This window comes from Hemitrygon akajei, chromosome 3, assembly GCF_048418815.1.
Source record: "Hemitrygon akajei chromosome 3, sHemAka1.3, whole genome shotgun sequence".
Classification (NCBI taxonomy): Eukaryota; Metazoa; Chordata; class Chondrichthyes; order Myliobatiformes; family Dasyatidae; genus Hemitrygon; species Hemitrygon akajei.
In genome coordinates, this window is record NC_133126.1 from 4,047,725 (window position 1) to 4,064,940 (window position 17,216).

General features: G+C 52.2%; 1 protein-coding gene across 4 annotated transcripts in view; it reads right to left on the reverse strand.

Moving 5' to 3' along the window:
- Window positions 1–17,216, reverse strand: part of asb2a.1 (ankyrin repeat and SOCS box containing 2a, tandem duplicate 1) — a 113,262-nt gene that overhangs the window by 25,054 nt on the left and 70,992 nt on the right. For all 4 annotated transcript variants that reach the window (XR_012098156.1, XM_073039166.1, XM_073039165.1 and 1 more), the window contains exon 9: window positions 9,197–9,350. Coding sequence is in view for 3 of the 4 variants with exons in the window: in XM_073039166.1 (XP_072895267.1) it covers window positions 9,197–9,350 (154 nt within the window). In the remaining variant the exon portion in view is untranslated. The remainder of the gene's footprint in view (window positions 1–9,196; window positions 9,351–17,216) is intronic.

The following is a 17,216-nucleotide window of genomic DNA, read 5'->3' on the forward strand; positions in this document are numbered from 1 at the left end:
GGCTAGGGGCATTGCTACTAGTCGGACCACGAGCTATAATCCCCGGGGAAATGGACAGGTGGAGAGGGAGAATGCCACAGTGTGGAAGGCCACACTTTTAGCCTTTAAGTCTCTCGATGGCAGGAGGTCCTCCCCAAGGCACTCCACTCTATCCGCTCCCTGTTATGTACGTCCACCAATGCCACCCCTCACGAGCGCCTATTCTCTTTTCCCAGGAAGACTGCCACTGAGACCACCCTACCAGCTTGGCTGACGTCCCCAGGGCCAGTGCTGCTCCGGAAACATGTGAGGAGCAATAAATACTCCCCGCTGGTCGAGAGGGTTCACCTTCTACATGCGAACCCCCAGTATGCCTACGTGGTCTTACCTGATGGACGGGAGGACACAGTCTCCGTCCGCGACCTGGCGCCCGCAGGAGCAGCAGACCACTACCCCGAACACTCCACAGTAACTATGAACCCTGTACCCGAGGTGACTCCGCGCACACTGAGCCCTACACAGACTCCTCACGACACTCCTATACCGGGTGTCTCGCACGCGTATATACCAGGCGCCTCGCACACGCATGAGGGATCACTGACGCCTAGTGGGCTGACACCTCCAGTTAGGCCGGAACCAGCACAACCACCGTCTCCGGTGCAATCACCACCACCAGCACCTGTGCACTCACAGCCGGTGCTACGTAGATCGCAGCGACAGATATAACCACCTGATAGACTTAACCTGTAAATATACTTGTAAGAAACTTCGCCCCATGGGGACTCTATTTTAAAACAAAGGGGGGGTGAATGTGGTGAACTACATATACCTGTCTGGACACGCCCGCCCGCTGACTGCTCCTGTGGGCCCTCCCACGGACCCCGGTAAAAAGGCGATTGGAGCCTGAGCCCTGCCCTCAGTCTCCAGGATGTAGTGTGGTGGTCAATTGCTGCTTGTTCTTTCTTCCAGCCAAAAAAAGCCGATATCTCGCCTCACGTCTCAGAGAGAGTTATTGATGGAGCATCAGAGCTGCTGGGCAGGACTGGCCCGGGACAGAGACTCTGTGAGCTGCTGGGCAGGACTGGCCCGGGACAGAGACTCTGTGAGCTGCTGGGCAGGACTGGCCCGGGACAGAGACTCTGTGAGCTGCTGGGCAGGACTGGCCCGGGACAGAGACTCTGTGAGCTGCTGGGCAGGACTAGCCCGGGACAGAGACTCTGTGAGCTGCTGGGCAGGACTGGCCCGGGACAGAGACTCTGTGAGCTGCTGGGCAGGACTGGCCCGGGACAGAGACTCTGTGAGCTGCTGGGCAGGACTGGCCCGGGACAGAGACTCTGTGAGCTGCTGGGCAGGACTGGCCCGGGACAGAGACTCTGTGAGCTGCTGGGCAGGACTGGCCCGGGACAGAGACTCTGTGAGCTGCTGGGCAGGACTGGCCCGGGACAGAGACTCTGTGAGCTGCTGGGCAGGACTGGCCGGGGACAGAGGCTCTGTGAGCCGCTGGGCAGGACTGGCCCGGGACAGAGGCTCTGTGAGCTGCTGGGCAGGACTGGCCCAGGACAGAGACTCTGTGAGCTGCTGGGCAGGACTGGCCCAGGACAGAGACTCTGTGAGCTGCTGGGCAGGACTGGCCCAGGACAGAGACTCTGTGAGCAGCTGGGCAGGACTGGCCCAGGACAGAGACTCTGTGAGCTGCTGGGCAGGACTGGCCCAGGACAGAGACTCTGTGAGCTGCTGGGCAGGAATGGCCCAGGACAGAGACTCTGTGAGCTGCTGGACAGGACTGGCCCAGGACAGAGACTCTGTGAGCTGCTGGACAGGACTGGCCCAGGACAGAGACTCTGTGAGCTGCTGGGCAGGACTGGCCCAGGACAGAGACTCTGTGAGCTGCAGGGCAGGACAGGCCCAGGACAGAGACTCTGTGAGCTGCTGGACAGGACTGGCCCAGGACAGAGACTCTGTGAGCTGCTGGACAGGACTGGCCCAGGACAGAGACTCTGTGAGCTGCTGGGCAGGACTGGCCCAGGACAGAGACTATGTGAGCTGCTGGGCAGGACTGGCCCAGGACAGAGACTCTGTGAGCTGCTGGCCAGGACTGGCCCAGGACAGAGGTTCTGTGAGCTGCTGGGCAGGACTGGCCCGGGACAGAGGCTCTGTGAGCTGCTGGGCAGGACTGACCCAGGACAGAGGCCCTGATGAGCTACTGGGCAGGACTGGCCCAGGACAGAGACTCTGTGAGCTGCTGGGCAGGACTGGCCCAGGACAGAGACTCTCTGAGCTGCTGGGCAGGACTGGCCCAGGACAGAGACTCGGTGAGCTGCTGGGCAGGACTGGCCCAGGACAGAGGCTCTGTGAACTGCTGGGCAGGACTGGCCCAGGACAGAGTCTCTGTGAGCTGCTGGGCAGGACTGGCCCAGGACAGAAACTCTGTGAACTGCTGGGCAGGACTGGCCCGGGAGAGAGGCCCTGTGAGCTGCTGGGCAGGACTGGCCCAGGACAGAGACTCTGCGAGCTGCTGGGCAGGACTGGCCCAGGACAGAGACTCTGTGAGCTGCTGGGCAGGACTGGCCCGGGATAGAGGTTCTGTGAGCTGCTGGGCAGGACTGGCCCAGGACAGAGGCTCTGTGAGCTGCTGGGCAGGACTGGCCCGGGATAGAGGTTCTGTGAGCTGCTGGGCAGGACTGGCCCAGGACAGAGGCTCTGTGAGCTGCTGGGCAGGACTGGCCCGGGATAGAGGTTCTGTGAGCTGCTGGGCAGGACTGGCCCAGGACAGAGGCTCTGTGAGCTGCTGGGCAGGACTGGCCCGGGATAGAGGTTCTGTGAGCTGCTGGGCAGGACTGGCCCAGGACAGAGGCTCTGTGAGCTGCTGGGCAGGACTGGCCCGGGATAGAGGTTCTGTGAGCTGCTGGGCAGGACTGGCCCAGGACAGAGGCTCTGTGAGCTGCTGGGCAGGACTGGCCCGGGACAGAGACTCTGTGAGCTAATGGGCAGGACTGGCCCGGGACAGAGACTCTGTGAGCTAATGGGCAAGACTGGCCCGGGTCAGAGGCTCTGTGAGCTGCTGGGCAGGACTGGCCCAGGACAGAGACTCTATGAGCTGCTGGGCAGAACTGGCCCAGGACAGAGGCTCTGTGAGCTGCTGGGCAGGACTGGCCCAGGACAGAGGCTCTGTGAGCTGCTGGGCAGGACTGGCCCGGGACAGAGACTCTGTGAGTTGCTGGGCAGGACTGGCCCAGGACAGAGACTCTGTGAGCTGCTGGGCAGGACTGGCCCAGGACAGAGACTCTGTGAGCTGCTGGGCAGGACTGGCCCAGGACAGAGACTCTGTGATCTAATGGGCAGGACTGGCCCAGGACAGTGAGCTGCTGGGCAGGACTGGCCCTGGACAGAGGCTCTGTGAGCTGCTGGGCAGGACTGGCCCAGGACAGAGACTCTGTGAGCTGCTGGGCAGGACTGGCCCGGGACAGAGGCTCTGTGAGCTGCTGGGCAGGACTGGCCCAGGACAGAGGCTTTGTGAGCTGCTGGGCAGGACTGGCCCAGGACAGAGACTCTGTGAGCTGCTGGGCAGGACTGGCCCGGGATAGAGGTTCTGTGAGCTGCTGGGCAGGACTGGCCCTGGACAGAGGCTCTGTGAGCTGCTGGGCAGGACTGGCCCAGGACAGAGACTCTGTGAGCTGCTGGGCAGGACTGGCCCAGGACAGAGACTCTGTGAGTTGCTGGGCAGGACTGGCCCAGGACAGAGACTCTGTGAGCTGCTGGGCAGGACTGGCCCAGGACAGAGACTCTGTGAGCTAATGGGCAGGACTGGCCCGGGACAGAGGCTCTGTGAGCTGCTGGGCAGGACTGGCCCAGGACAGAGACTCTGTGAGCTGCTGGGCAGAACTGGCCCAGGACAGAGGCTCTGTGAGCTGCTGGGCAGGACTGGCCCAGGACAGAGACTTTGTGAGCTGCTGGGCAGGACTGGCCCGGGACAGAGACTCTGTGAGCTGCTGGGCAGGACTGGCCCGGGACAGAGACTCTGTGAGCTGCTGGGCAGGACTGGCCCGGGACAGAGACTCTGTGAGCTGCTGGGCAGGACTGGCCCAGGACAGAGACTCTGTGAGCTAATGGGCAGGACTGGCCCAGGACAGAGACTCTGTGAGCTGCTGGGCAGGACTGGCCCAGGACAGAGACTCTGTGAGCTGCTGGACAGGACTGGCCCAGGACAGAGACTCTGTGAGCTGCTGGGCAGGACTGGCCCAGGACAGAGACTCTGTGAGCTGCTGGGCAGGACTGGCCCAGGACAGAGACTATGTGAGCTGCTGGGCAGGACTGGCCCAGGACAGAGACTCTGTGAGCTGCTGGCCAGGACTGGCCCAGGACAGAGGTTCTGTGAGCTGCTGGGCAGGACTGGCCCGGGACAGAGGCTCTGTGAGCTGCTGGGCAGGACTGACCCAGGACAGAGGCCCTGATGAGCTACTGGGCAGGACTGGCCCAGGACAGAGACTCTGTGAGCTGCTGGGCAGGACTGGCCCAGGACAGAGACTCTCTGAGCTGCTGGGCAGGACTGGCCCAGGACAGAGACTCGGTGAGCTGCTGGGCAGGACTGGCCCAGGACAGAGGCTCTGTGAACTGCTGGGCAGGACTGGCCCGGGACAGAGTCTCTGTGAGCTGCTGGGCAGGACTGGCCCAGGACAGAAACTCTGTGAACTGCTGGGCAGGACTGGCCCGGGAGAGAGGCCCTGTGAGCTGCTGGGCAGGACTGGCCCAGGACAGAGACTCTGCGAGCTGCTGGGCAGGACTGGCCCAGGACAGAGACACTGTGAGCTGCTGGGCAGGACTGGCCCAGGACAGAGGCTCTGTGAACTGCTGGGCAGGACTGGCCCAGGACAGAGTCTCTGTGAGCTGCTGGGCAGGACTGGCCCAGGACAGAAACTCTGTGAACTGCTGGGCAGGACTGGCCCGGGAGAGAGGCCCTGTGAGCTGCTGGGCAGGACTGGCCCAGGACAGAGACTCTGCGAGCTGCTGGGCAGGACTGGCCCAGGACAGAGACACTGTGAGCTGCTGGGCAGGACTGGCCCGGGATAGAGGTTCTGTGAGCTGCTGGGCAGGACTGGCCCAGGACAGAGGCTCTGTGAGCTGCTGGGCAGGACTGGCCCAGGACAGAGGCTCTCTGAGCTGCTGGGCAGGACTGGCCCAGGACAGAGACTCGGTGAGCTGCTGGGCAGGACTGGCCCAGGACAGAGGCTCTGTGAACTGCTGGGCAGGACTGGCCCGGGACAGAGTCTCTGTGAGCTGCTGGGCAGGACTGGCCCAGGACAGAAACTCTGTGAACTGCTGGGCAGGACTGGCCCAGGACAGAGTCTCTGTGAGCTGCTGGGCAGGACTGGCCCAGGACAGAAACTCTGTGAACTGCTGGGCAGGACTGGCCCGGGAGAGAGGCCCTGTGAGCTGCTGGGCAGGACTGGCCCAGGACAGAGACTCTGCGAGCTGCTGGGCAGGACTGGCCCAGGACAGAGACACTGTGAGCTGCTGGGCAGGACTGGCCCGGGATAGAGGTTCTGTGAGCTGCTGGGCAGGACTGGCCCAGGACAGAGGCTCTGTGAGCTGCTGGGCAGGACTGGCACAGGACAGAGGCTCTGTGAGCTGCTGGGCAGGACTGTCCCGGGATAGAGGTTCTGTGAGCTGCTGGGCAGGACTGGCCCAGGACAGAGGCTCTGTGAGCTGCTGGGCAGGACTGGCCCGGGATAGAGGTTCTGTGAGCTGCTGGGCAGGACTGGCCCAGGACAGAGGCTCTGTGAGCTGCTGGGCAGGACAGGCCCAGGACAGAGGCTCTGTGAGCTGCTGGGCAGGACTGGCCCGGGATAGAGGTTCTGTGAGCTGCTGGGCAGGACTGGCCCAGGACAGAGGCTCTGTGAGCTGCTGGGCAGGACTGGCCCGGGACAGAGACTCTGTGAGCTAATGGGCAGGACTGGCCCGGGACAGAGACTCTGTGAGCTGCTGGGCAGGACTGGCCCAGGACAGAGACTCTATGAGCTGCTGGGCAGAACTGGCCCAGGACAGAGGCTCTGTGAGCTGCTGGGCAGGACTGGCCCGGGACAGAGACTCTGTGAGTTGCTGGGCAGGACTGGCCCAGGACAGAGACTCTGTGAGCTGCTGGGCAGGACTGGCCCAGGACAGAGACTCTGTGAGCTGCTGGGCAGGACTGGCCCAGGACAGAGACTCTGTGATCTAATGGGCAGGACTGGCCCAGGACAGTGAGCTGCTGGGCAGGACTGGCCCTGGACAGAGGCTCTGTGAGCTGCTGGGCAGGACTGGCCCAGGACAGAGACTCTGTGAGCTGCTGGGCAGGACTGACCCGGGACAGAGGCTCTGTGAGCTGCTGGGCAGGACTGGCCCTGGTCAGAGGCTCTGTGAGCTGCTGGGCAGGACTGGCCCAGGACTGAGACTCTGTGAGTTGCTGGGCAGGACTGGCCCAGGACAGAGACTCTGTGAGCTGCTGGGCAGGACTGGCCCAGGACAGAGACTCTGTGAGCTGCTGGGCAGGACTGGCCCAGGACAGAGGCTTTGTGAGCTGCTGGGCAGGACTGGCCCAGGACAGAGACTCTGTGAGCTGCTGGGCAGGACTGGCCCGGGATAGAGGTTCTGTGAGCTGCTGGGCAGGACTGGCCCAGGACAGAGGCTCTGTGAGCTGCTGGGCAGAACTGGCCCAGGACAGAGGCTCTGTGAGCTGCTGGGCAGGACTGGCCCAGGACAGAGACTCTGTGAGCTGCTGGGCAGGACTGGCCCGGGACAGAGACCCTGTGAGCTGCTGGGCAGGACTGGCCCGGGATAGAGGTTCTGTGAGCTGCTGGGCAGGACTGGCCCGGGACAGAGTCTCTGTGAGCTGCTGGGCAGGACTGGCCCAGGACAGAGACTCTGTGAGCTGCTGGGCAGGACTGGCCCGGGAGAGAGGCCCTGTGAGCTGCTGGGCAGGACTGGCCCAGGACAGAGACGCTGTGAGCTGCTGGGCAGGACTGGCCCAGGACAGAGACTCTGTGAGCTGCTGGACAGTTCTGGCCCAGGACAGAGACTCTGTGAGCTGCTGGGCAGGACTGGCCCAGGACAGAGACTCTGTGAGCTGCTGGGCAGGACTGGCCCAGGACAGAGACTCTGTGAGCTGCTGGGCAGGACTGGCCCAGGACAGAGACTCTGTGAGCTGCTGGGCAGGACTGTCCCGGGGCAGAGACTCGGAGAGCTGCTGGGCAGGACTGGCCCGGGACAGAGACTCTGTGAGCTGCTGGGCAGGACTGGCCCTGGACAGAGGCTCTGTGAGCTAATGGGCAAGACTGGCCCGGGACAGAGGCTCTGTGAGCTGCTGGGCAGGACTGGCCCAGGACAGAGGCTTTGTGAGCTGCTGGGCAGGACTGGCCCAGGACAGAGACTCTCTGAGCTGCTGGGCAGGACTGGCCCAGGACGGAGACTCTGTGAGCTGATGGGCAGGACTCGCCCTGGACAGAGGCTCTGTGAGCTGCTGGGCAGGACTGGCCTAGGACAGAGGCTCTGTGAGCTGCTGGGCAGGACTGGCCCAGGACAGAGGCTCTGTGAGCTGCTGAGCAGGACTGGCCCAGGACAGAGACTCTGTGAGCTGCTGGGCAGGACTGGCCCGGGACAGAGGCTCTGTGAGCTAATGGGCAGGACTGGCCCAGGACAGAGACTCTGTGAGCTGCTGGGCAGGACTGGCCCAGGACAGAGACTCTCTGAGCTGCTGGGCAGGACTGGCCCAGGACGGAGACTCTGTGAGCTGCTGGACAGGACTGGCCCAGGACAGAGGCCCTGTGAGCTGCTGGGCAGGACTGGCCTAGGACACAGGCTCTGTGAGCTGCTGGGCAGGACTGGCCCAGGACAGAGGCTCTGTGAGCTGCTGGGCAGGACTGGCCCAGGACAGAGGCTCTGTGAGCTGCTGGGCAGGACTGGCCCAGGACAGAGACTCTGTGAGCTGCTGGGCAGGACTGGCCCGCGACAGAGGCTCTGTGAGCTGCTGGGCAGGACTGGCCCAGGACAGAGGCTCTATGCCCAATAGGGGTGATGGGTTGAAGTAAAGAATGAAAAATAAAATGTGAATGTATAGTAAATGTTATATCATTCAGCAAATATGTGTTAGATTTTGTTTCTGTGTCATTGGCACCATGAATATGGCATGAACAGTTTAACACAAAGTTTTCTATCAATCCTTTCACATTATTATGACAAAATTCTGTTTAGAATAATTGATTACATAAATAAATAAATCTATTAGAGACTTTTAGACATGTGAGGAAAATGGAACGATATAAACATTGCATAGGCAGAGGGGATTCGTTTAGTTAGCCATTTGATTACTAACGAAATAGGTTCAGCACAACATTGTGGGCTGAATGGCCTGTCCCTGGGTTGTACTGGTGTATGTTGCATGTTCACAGATTTGAAGACTAGTTATTCCCTGAAAGCCTGTCCAAAATGCATGCATTATTACACTAACATTTTCAGAAACTCCATGGTTCTTTCTAATTAAATGTTGTTCCTGTAAATGTGTTTTTTTTTTCTGTGATTAAGTTGCTCCACATGTTTACAAAAGGTCACTGATTAGATTTCAGTACAAGATTTTTGGCTTTCTTGGGAACGTGATTCAAAAATTACGTATTATGTACTTTGTGATCTTATTATCTAGAAACATTCCCATGATACTGCGTGAGAAAGCTCTGCTTAATGTTGTACCAGAATTTTGCAAGACAGAGGACTTGAGAAACAATCCTGACTTTACCACAATTTTGTCATCATAGGACAAATTTAAGATCTATTTCCTAAAGATTGTTTTATGAAATTGACAATCTGTTTCCTTTAGGTGCCATGGTAGCGTTAAGGGTTAGCACGGCACTATTACAGCTCAGGGCCTCGGAGTTCAGAGTTCAATTCCAGCGTCATCTGTAACAAATCTGTACGATTGGGTTTTCTCCAGCTCCTCTGGTTTCCTCCCACAGTCCAATAACATATTATTTAGTAGGTTAATTGGTGACTGCAAACTGTCCTGTGATTAGATTAAGGTTAAATTGGGGGCTGCTGGGCAGTGTAGCTCGAAGGCCGGAGAAACCTATTCCAAGCTGTATCTCTATCTAAGGCACAAAAAGCTCAGTAAATGGCTAACAACAACATTCAATTTTAGTCTATTCCCAAGCTGGGTTACAACAGGATATTTTATTAAGGTGTTGATTTGACTTGCCTGATTTAGCTTTGATGTTTGCCCACTCTTCATAGCTCTCCAGATGTTCCTTCAGTTTACTGCAGAGAGTCACATTCCCAACGTAGTCCAGGAGCACGTCAATGATTGGTCCAGCCCATCTGTAGATTCTGTCTGTGGATATAATCTCACAAAACTAGAAAGGAGATTATTAGAAAAATTAATACTCCTGCACACAATTTCAGAAATATTCACATCAGAGCAAATGTTGTGAAGGTCCATTCCTGAAAAAAGTCAGTCTGGATCTCTCTGCTTTTGCAGACATTTTTTCGATGCTGTCTGCTCTATCATAGACTGTTTTCATATTGGTTTGGAAGAGGATTTATGATCTGTCCTTAACGTTTAGTGAAATACACAACTAAAATAAATACACATTAATAAGGTCCAGACTGCTACCTAATCTGTGGACTGCTATGCAGTATTCTCTGACCTCATGCTTCCCTGTAGAGGTCTATAATATCATGCAATATTTCGATAAGTGACAACTTGACAACAAACTAAAAGTCCATGAGAGGCTAAGTGAGAGAGTATTGCACTGTATGATGCCTTCCAGCCAAATTAATTCCTCGTTGAAAAAGTACATTTAATCCCTTATTACAAATCAACACCAAAATTCATGTAAAACAATAGTAAACGAGACTATCGTAATTGGATCAAATTCAAACAAAGATTAAAAATATGTGCTCCCTATTCACCCCCTCTGTAAGCCATGTGACGGGGTTCAGAAATGACCCTAGTTTGTGATGGGGTCCAGAATTGACCCTATGAACTGTGCTGCTATTAAGAGAGAGAGGGAAGCGTCCAATGCAGTGAGTGAGTGAGAGAGAGAGAGAGAGAGAGAGAGAGAGAGAGAGAGAGAGAGAGAGAGAGAGAGAGAGAGAGAGAGAGAGAGAGAGAGAGAGAGAGAGAGAGAGAGAGAGAGAGAGAGAGAGAGAGAGAGAGAGAGAGAACTGCTTGAAAGATTGATGTTATGGTTTCTCTACAAGTTGTTTACCTTTCCACAAGGACACTTGCCTGCTTGCAAAGTTCTTGCAGAGAGAGGAGGGCAGAGCAGGTTGATGGACAGCTGGTGTCCAGCATGTGGAGATAAAAACCAGGTCCGCTGTTACACAGACAGACACACGGTTTTGGACACTGGACGAGCTTTGTTGTACCCACAGGAAGGTGGGTTTTTGGAGGATTGATTCAGGGAAATCGATCAGTGGCTCTCGCAGTGTAAAAAGGTGGTGACCAGTGGGGAATTATTTGTGTGTCCACCCTCGCCTGGGTGATAATTCCATCACTGAAGAACGGTCGCATGTGTTACGGTCACAGTCGGTGACTTCAACAGGATTTCGGAGGACAACAGGGATTTCAAAAGACAACAGGAAGATCGACAACATCAGCTCACCTCTCATCTCTCTCTCTCTCTCCAACGTTACTCAACTAACTACTTGGAACTGAACTGAACTGTCTTCATCATTGTAAGACTATATCCATCCACCCCTAGGTTTGAAAGAGCCTAGTTTTGTTTCTATTTCCACACTTGTATATATATTTAATCATTGCTAACCTGTTTGATATATCTGCATTTATTTTACTGTATTGCGTAGTTACTAATAAACACTATTAGTTATTAGCAATACCAGACTCCAAAGTGTTTTCCATTTCTGCTGGTTCTTTAACCCGTCACAGGGTACGTGACAGCCACCAAACAGCTGAATAGGTGACTGTATTCGCTTTATTTTAACGGCCACCCAATGCCACGTAACACCACCCAAACCCACCTGACAAATGACCTAAGCAACTACAATACAGAGAGGCAATAAATAGGTGATGGCCCCAACGAGGACTGTTGCAATTATTACACACAACAAATGCTGGAGGGACTCAGCAGGTCAGGCAGCATCTATGGGAAAAACTACAGTCGATGTTCCTGCTGAAGAGTCTCGACTCGAAACGTCGACTGTACTCTTTTCCATGGATTCTATCTGGCCTGCTGAATTGCTCCAGCATTTTGTCTGTGTTGCTTGGATTTCCAGAGTCTGCAGATTTTCTCTCGTTTGCAATTAATATACAATGGCTTCATCAAACAGGCTACAACCAGGACATGTGAGATCACAGTACTATGAGAACAATGTGAAATATAGTGAGGCCCATATGACGAGCGAGTGATACAGGGAATCAGTAAGGCTGATCAGCACCTCTATCCACTAACCCACCCCTCCACACACCCCCAACCAGCACTACTTCATCACTTCTTTTCAATCACCTTATGTACAGATACTCCAGCACCCACGTCACTTTATGGACATACGATCAATCCACATATACAAGCTATCTTATGTATTTATTATTGTGTTCTTTATCATATTGCAGATTTTTTTGTTCTGCATCAGATCTGGGGTAACAATTATTTAATTCTCCTTTACACTTGTGTACTGGAAATGACATTAAACTATCTTGGATCGTAACTGTTGAGCGATGTGTGCAATTCCCCATTTTATACTCCAGGGGGCCCTATCTGTCTGTCTGTCACATTGGCTCTGTCCACATCCAGCCTTCATCATGAAAGGGAAGTGGATCAGCCATGATGAAATGGTGGAGCAGACTCGATGGGCCCAATGGCCTCATTCTGCTCCTATATCTTATGGTCTTATGTTGTACGTCATTTACTAGCAGTTCATGGGAACTTATACTCTGCAAGATACAATAGTATTTTACCCGTTCCTACCTTCATTGCAATATCGTACCTCTCCATTCCAAGTTAATGGAGTTTTTCACTGTGCAGCCTGTTTCTGATAGGAATCTGTTAGCATTCCAATAAGGTAAACAACCAACGTGAAAACATGAATCCTTAGCTCACCTGTGGGTAGCAGGCTAAAAAACTGCTAATATCAGCTTATATACCAGCTTAATAAGATGTTGTAATCACACATTTGTAAAAAACCATATAATTTGAACTTTAATATCTGTATTCAATGTACATGTCTGACTGTTCAAATTTGGACTGGTCTCATGGTCTGTTTGTCCCACTCCCATCAGGGAGGAGGCACATCAGGACCGCCAGACTCAAAAACAGTTACTTCCCTCAAGCAGTAAGACTCCACCCACTAACCCACCCCTCCACACTGCAACCATCACTACTTCACCATTTCCTGTCAGAGTCACCTTACGTACAGACACTCCTGTGCTGTGCATCACTTTATAGACATAAACATAGAACATAGAAAACCTACAGCACACTACAGGCCCTTCAGCCCACAAAGCTGTGCCAAACATGTCCTTACCTTAGAACTTATCTAGGCTTTACCCATAGCCCTCTATTTTTCTAAGCTCCATGTACCGATCCAGGAGTCTCTTAAAAGACTCTATCGTATCCGCCTCCACCACCGTCGCCAGCAGCCCATTCCACACATTCACCACTCTGCATAAAAAACTTACCCCGAAAATCAACCTATGTATTTATCTATCTTATGCATTGATATTTATTGTGTTTTTAAAATTATTATTAATGTGTTCTTTATCTTACTGAGTTTTTTGTGCTGCATTGGACCTGGAGTAAGTTACTTTGTTCTCCTTGTGTATTGGAAATTACATTAAACAATCCTGAATCTTGAATGCTATTGGCATTCTGTGCATGGGGAGATATGGTTGGTTTACAATCAACTGACTGACGGAAGCAGATAAAAAGCAACGCAAATTCAGAGACCCTGGGGAGTTCATTCTCAATGCCGAAAGTTATGCCTAGTGTTTTCCTTTCAAAGAGGGAAGAGAATGGGAAAGCTGAAGAAAAGTGTGCAGGCAATTCCAGTAAACCGGAGCAGAGAGGTAGAGCAAAGGAAGAGAAGTACAGGGCAGCCTGCTGAGAAGAGAGGATGGTGCACAGGGAATCCGCTGCACGCTGAACGATGGGAAGTTGCAGCTGAATTTTGACTTGATTTAAATTGCAGATGTTAGTATTTGATTTCATTGCAGTGTCTGAACTCTGCTATGGACAGTCCCAAGCCTGACTTCAAAAGGAGGGGAGTTGGGCATGGGGGGTAGCAACCCTATCCTGTAAAAACCCAGAGCTACAGAAGCTCCAAACACCTTATCCCTGGGAGAGGAGGATTCTTCGCAAGTAAGCTACATCTGGGGACAACCTGAAGGAGACTGGCCCAGGGCAGAGGACTCTGGTGAACTGCTGTTAGTGGCCTATGACCCGGTAGGGGTGGTGGTCATAAGTAAGCAAAAGCTATGTCTAAGCTTACATCACCAGTGCTGACTACTCGCCCACTCACTGACTAGGCTACCGAACACTGAGTCTTGAAAGGAGAGGCACAGTAACAGAGATATGGCCATTAGACCATAAGATATAGGAACAGAATTAGGCCATTGATCCATTGAGTCTACGCTGCCATTTCATCATGGCTGATCCACTCTCCCTCAGCCTCAAACTCCTGCCTTCTCTCCATATCCGTTCATGTCCTGACTAACTATGAATCTATCAACCGCCGCTTTAAATATGACTTGGTCTCCACAGCTGCTCGTGGCAACAGCTTCCACAGATTCACCACCCTCTGGCTAAAGATGTGGAGAAGAGGAGTGTGTGGAAGGAATGGATCTGGCCAAGTGTTTAGCAAACTTCTGAGAGAGAAGGGAAGTGGTAGCTGTGCTGAACTACCTGCAAAGATATCAGTGACATGGTCCGCTCTGTGGGCAGTAACAGTTGGTGGGACCCATTCCAGTGGCTGGATTGAACTACACTTCCCTAGAGCGAATATAACAGCCCCACGCCCTAGTCCAGCAGCACTGTCTCGTATACAACCTGGTCCTCAAAAGTTTAAATTCAAAGTAAATTTATTATCAAAGTATGTGTCACCATATAGTCCTCTGAGATTCGCTTTCTTGGGGGTATACACACTAAATACAGAAATACAATAGAATTAATGAAAAGCTGCACACAACAAAAACAGACAAACAACCGACATGCAAAAGACCATAGACCGTGCAAATACAAATGAGAAAATGAAAAAATAATAATAATAATTAATAAATAAACAAATAAATAAATAAATAAATAAGCAATAACTATCAAGAACATGAGATGAAGAGTCCTTGAAAGTGAGGCCATAGGTTATGAAAACAATTCAGTATTGGGTGAATGAAGTTGAGTGAAGCTATCCCCTTTGGTTCAAGTGCCTGCAGGTTGAGGGGTAATAACTGTTCCCCAACCTGGTGGGCTGGGTCCCGAGGCTCCTGATGGCAGCAGGGAGAAGGCAGCATGATCTGGGTGGTGGGAGTCCTTGAAGATGGATGCTGCTTTCCTGCAATAGCTCTCCTTGTAGAAGTGCTCAGTGGTGAAGAAGGAATTTCCTGTGATGGACGGGGCTGTATCCACTGAAGGTGATGCCTGTTGGCCAGGTCTCCCAGCCAGAGTCACCAAACAGTAAGGTACAAAATGCACAAAGAGTGCTTCTGTCGTTTAATAAAAAAATAGAAAATGCAGGAGAGTGCCAGCAGATGAGGAAGCACTTTTGTAAAGTGAATTATTAATGCTTAGAGTTATAAAGAAATATTAATGGTGTTATTGACTCAAAACTGTAACTCAGTTTCTCCCTATGCAGATGATATTTGAATTGATGACTCTCTCCAGTAACACGCTGAAAATGCTGAAGGAACTCGGGAGACCAGGCAGCATCTATGGAGGGGAATAAACAGTCATCGTTTTGGGCCAAGACCTTTCATCATGCCAAGGTGAAACCTATCGAAGATTGAAAAGCCTAGATAGAATGGATGTGCAGAGGGCATTTCTTATAGTAGGAGACACAGCCTCAGAAAAGAGGTACATCCATTTAGAACAGAGATGAGGAATTTCTTTGGCGAGAGAATGGTGAATCTGTGGAATTCTTTGCCACAGGCAGCGGTGGAGGCCAAGTCATTGGGTATATTTGAGGCAGAGCTTGATATATTCTTGATTAATCAGGGTGTAAAGGGATACGGGGAGAAGGCAGGAGGTTGGGGCTGAGAGGGAAATTGGATCAGCCATGATGAACTGGCGGAGCTGACTTGACGAGTCAAATGGCCTAATTTTGCCCCTATATTTTATGGTCTTAAAAGCTTAGTTTGGACAAGATCAGGGTCCTAATAACCATATAACAATTACAGCACAGAAACAGGCCATCTTGGCCCTTCTAGTCTGTGCCGAACACTTACTCTCACCTAGTCCCACTGACCCTCACTCAGCCCATAACCCTCCACTCCTTTCCTGTCCATATACCTATCCAATTTTGCTTTAAATGACAATACCGAACCTGCCCCTACCACTTCTACTGGAAGCTCATTCCACACAGCTACCACTCTCTGAGTAAAGAAATTCCCCCTCATGTTACCCTTAAACTTTTGCCCCCTAACTCTCAACTCATGTCCTCTTGTTTGAATCTCCCCTACTCTCAATGGAAAAAGCCTATCCACGTCAACTCTATCCATCCCCCTCATAATGAAGAGCGTCAGCCTGAAACATTAACGGTTTATTCCTTTCCAGAGATACTACCTGACTTGCTGATCCCTCCAGCATTCTGTGTATGTTAACCAGGCTTTGCAGCATCTGCAGAATCTGTCCTGCCGAAGGGTTTCGGCCAGAAACATCAACGGTACTCTTTTCCTAGATGCTGCCTGGCCTGCTGAGTTCCTCTAGCATTTTGTGTGTGTTGCTCGGATTTCCAGCATCTGCAGATTTTCTCTTGTCTGCCGAATCTCTTGTGTTTATGACTTGTCCCTACAACACTTACTGATTTTGTTTTAGGTTTCCAGCATCTAGTTTCCTTCTTGCTTTATTTATCTTTAAGATATTTCTTTGCCTTCAAGAGAAAAGGTTACTGACCAGCTTTTTGAAAATTATACTATGAAGAAGTCAATTTTGTCCAACTTGTCTGCAGCCCAGCATAAACTTTTTGAAATCAATCCTGCAATCTAAATAGAGTCAGGTCCACATGGAGCTGAAAGCAAACTTCTGCAATGATATATCCACAAAAAGGAACTTCGTCCGAAGAGCAAAAGACAAATTCCTAACTGTTGATGTGATCGAGTCTGAATGTAGTTACTAATATTTATTTAGTAAATCACTTCAGCTGTCACTTTGGAAACAGTTCACAGCAGACACCGAGTTTGCAAATCAATAGCTGAACTAATTGGAATTTGTCTGACCAACATTTTGGCTTCCATTGGTTTGAGGAACTTGAGTTTTCTATTTCAGAAAAATTGCATACGAAAAACCAAAAGTTATTCTGCAATTGTGTTATTAATGCATGGTCCCAAGTAACTGCTTATAAAGCAGATCAAGTTTGAACTATGTGAGCTGTCTGAACTGGTTCCTGGACAGTGTCCTGCAGGCATCGGCCTTCGCTCAGCTCTGCACTGAACTGAACTCTGCATTTTAGGTTCTCGGTGTTATTTGTTTTTCTGTTTTATTGTTTGTGCGATTTGTTCTCTTTTTCACACATTGAGTGCTTATTTGTCTTTGTTGTGTCAGGTTTTTTGTGAATTCTGTTGCGCTTCTTTGCGGCTGCTAGCAAGAAGATGAATCCCAGGTTGTATATGGTACACATACTTTGAAAGTAAATATACGGTACTGTGCCAAAGTCTTAGGCACATCTACACAGCTTGGGTGCCTAAGACTTTGCACAATACTGTAATTGTCAACGTGGAGCAGAGAGCAAGTTTGTAAATCTAGCGGGAGCAAAAGATGTTGGGAATGGTGAGGGCAGAACTCCACGAGAAGGGAGTGGGACAGGTAACCGAGGAGTGCCAGGGGTAGGGGGTGGCGCAGGTGCTGGATTTTGAGGGAACAAGGACACAGTGGATGAGAGCTGGGTTTAAATAGGCTGCAGGTGATGAGTTAGAAATGAGTGGCAGGTAACCCCTGTTAGCTGGGTGGAGACTGGATCTGTCAAGGACCCTATTCAGCCTTCATGAGATCAGGTTGTAGGGATTCCCCTCTCTGACATTCATTAGGACCTGGAGAATGACGAAGGTGGCATTC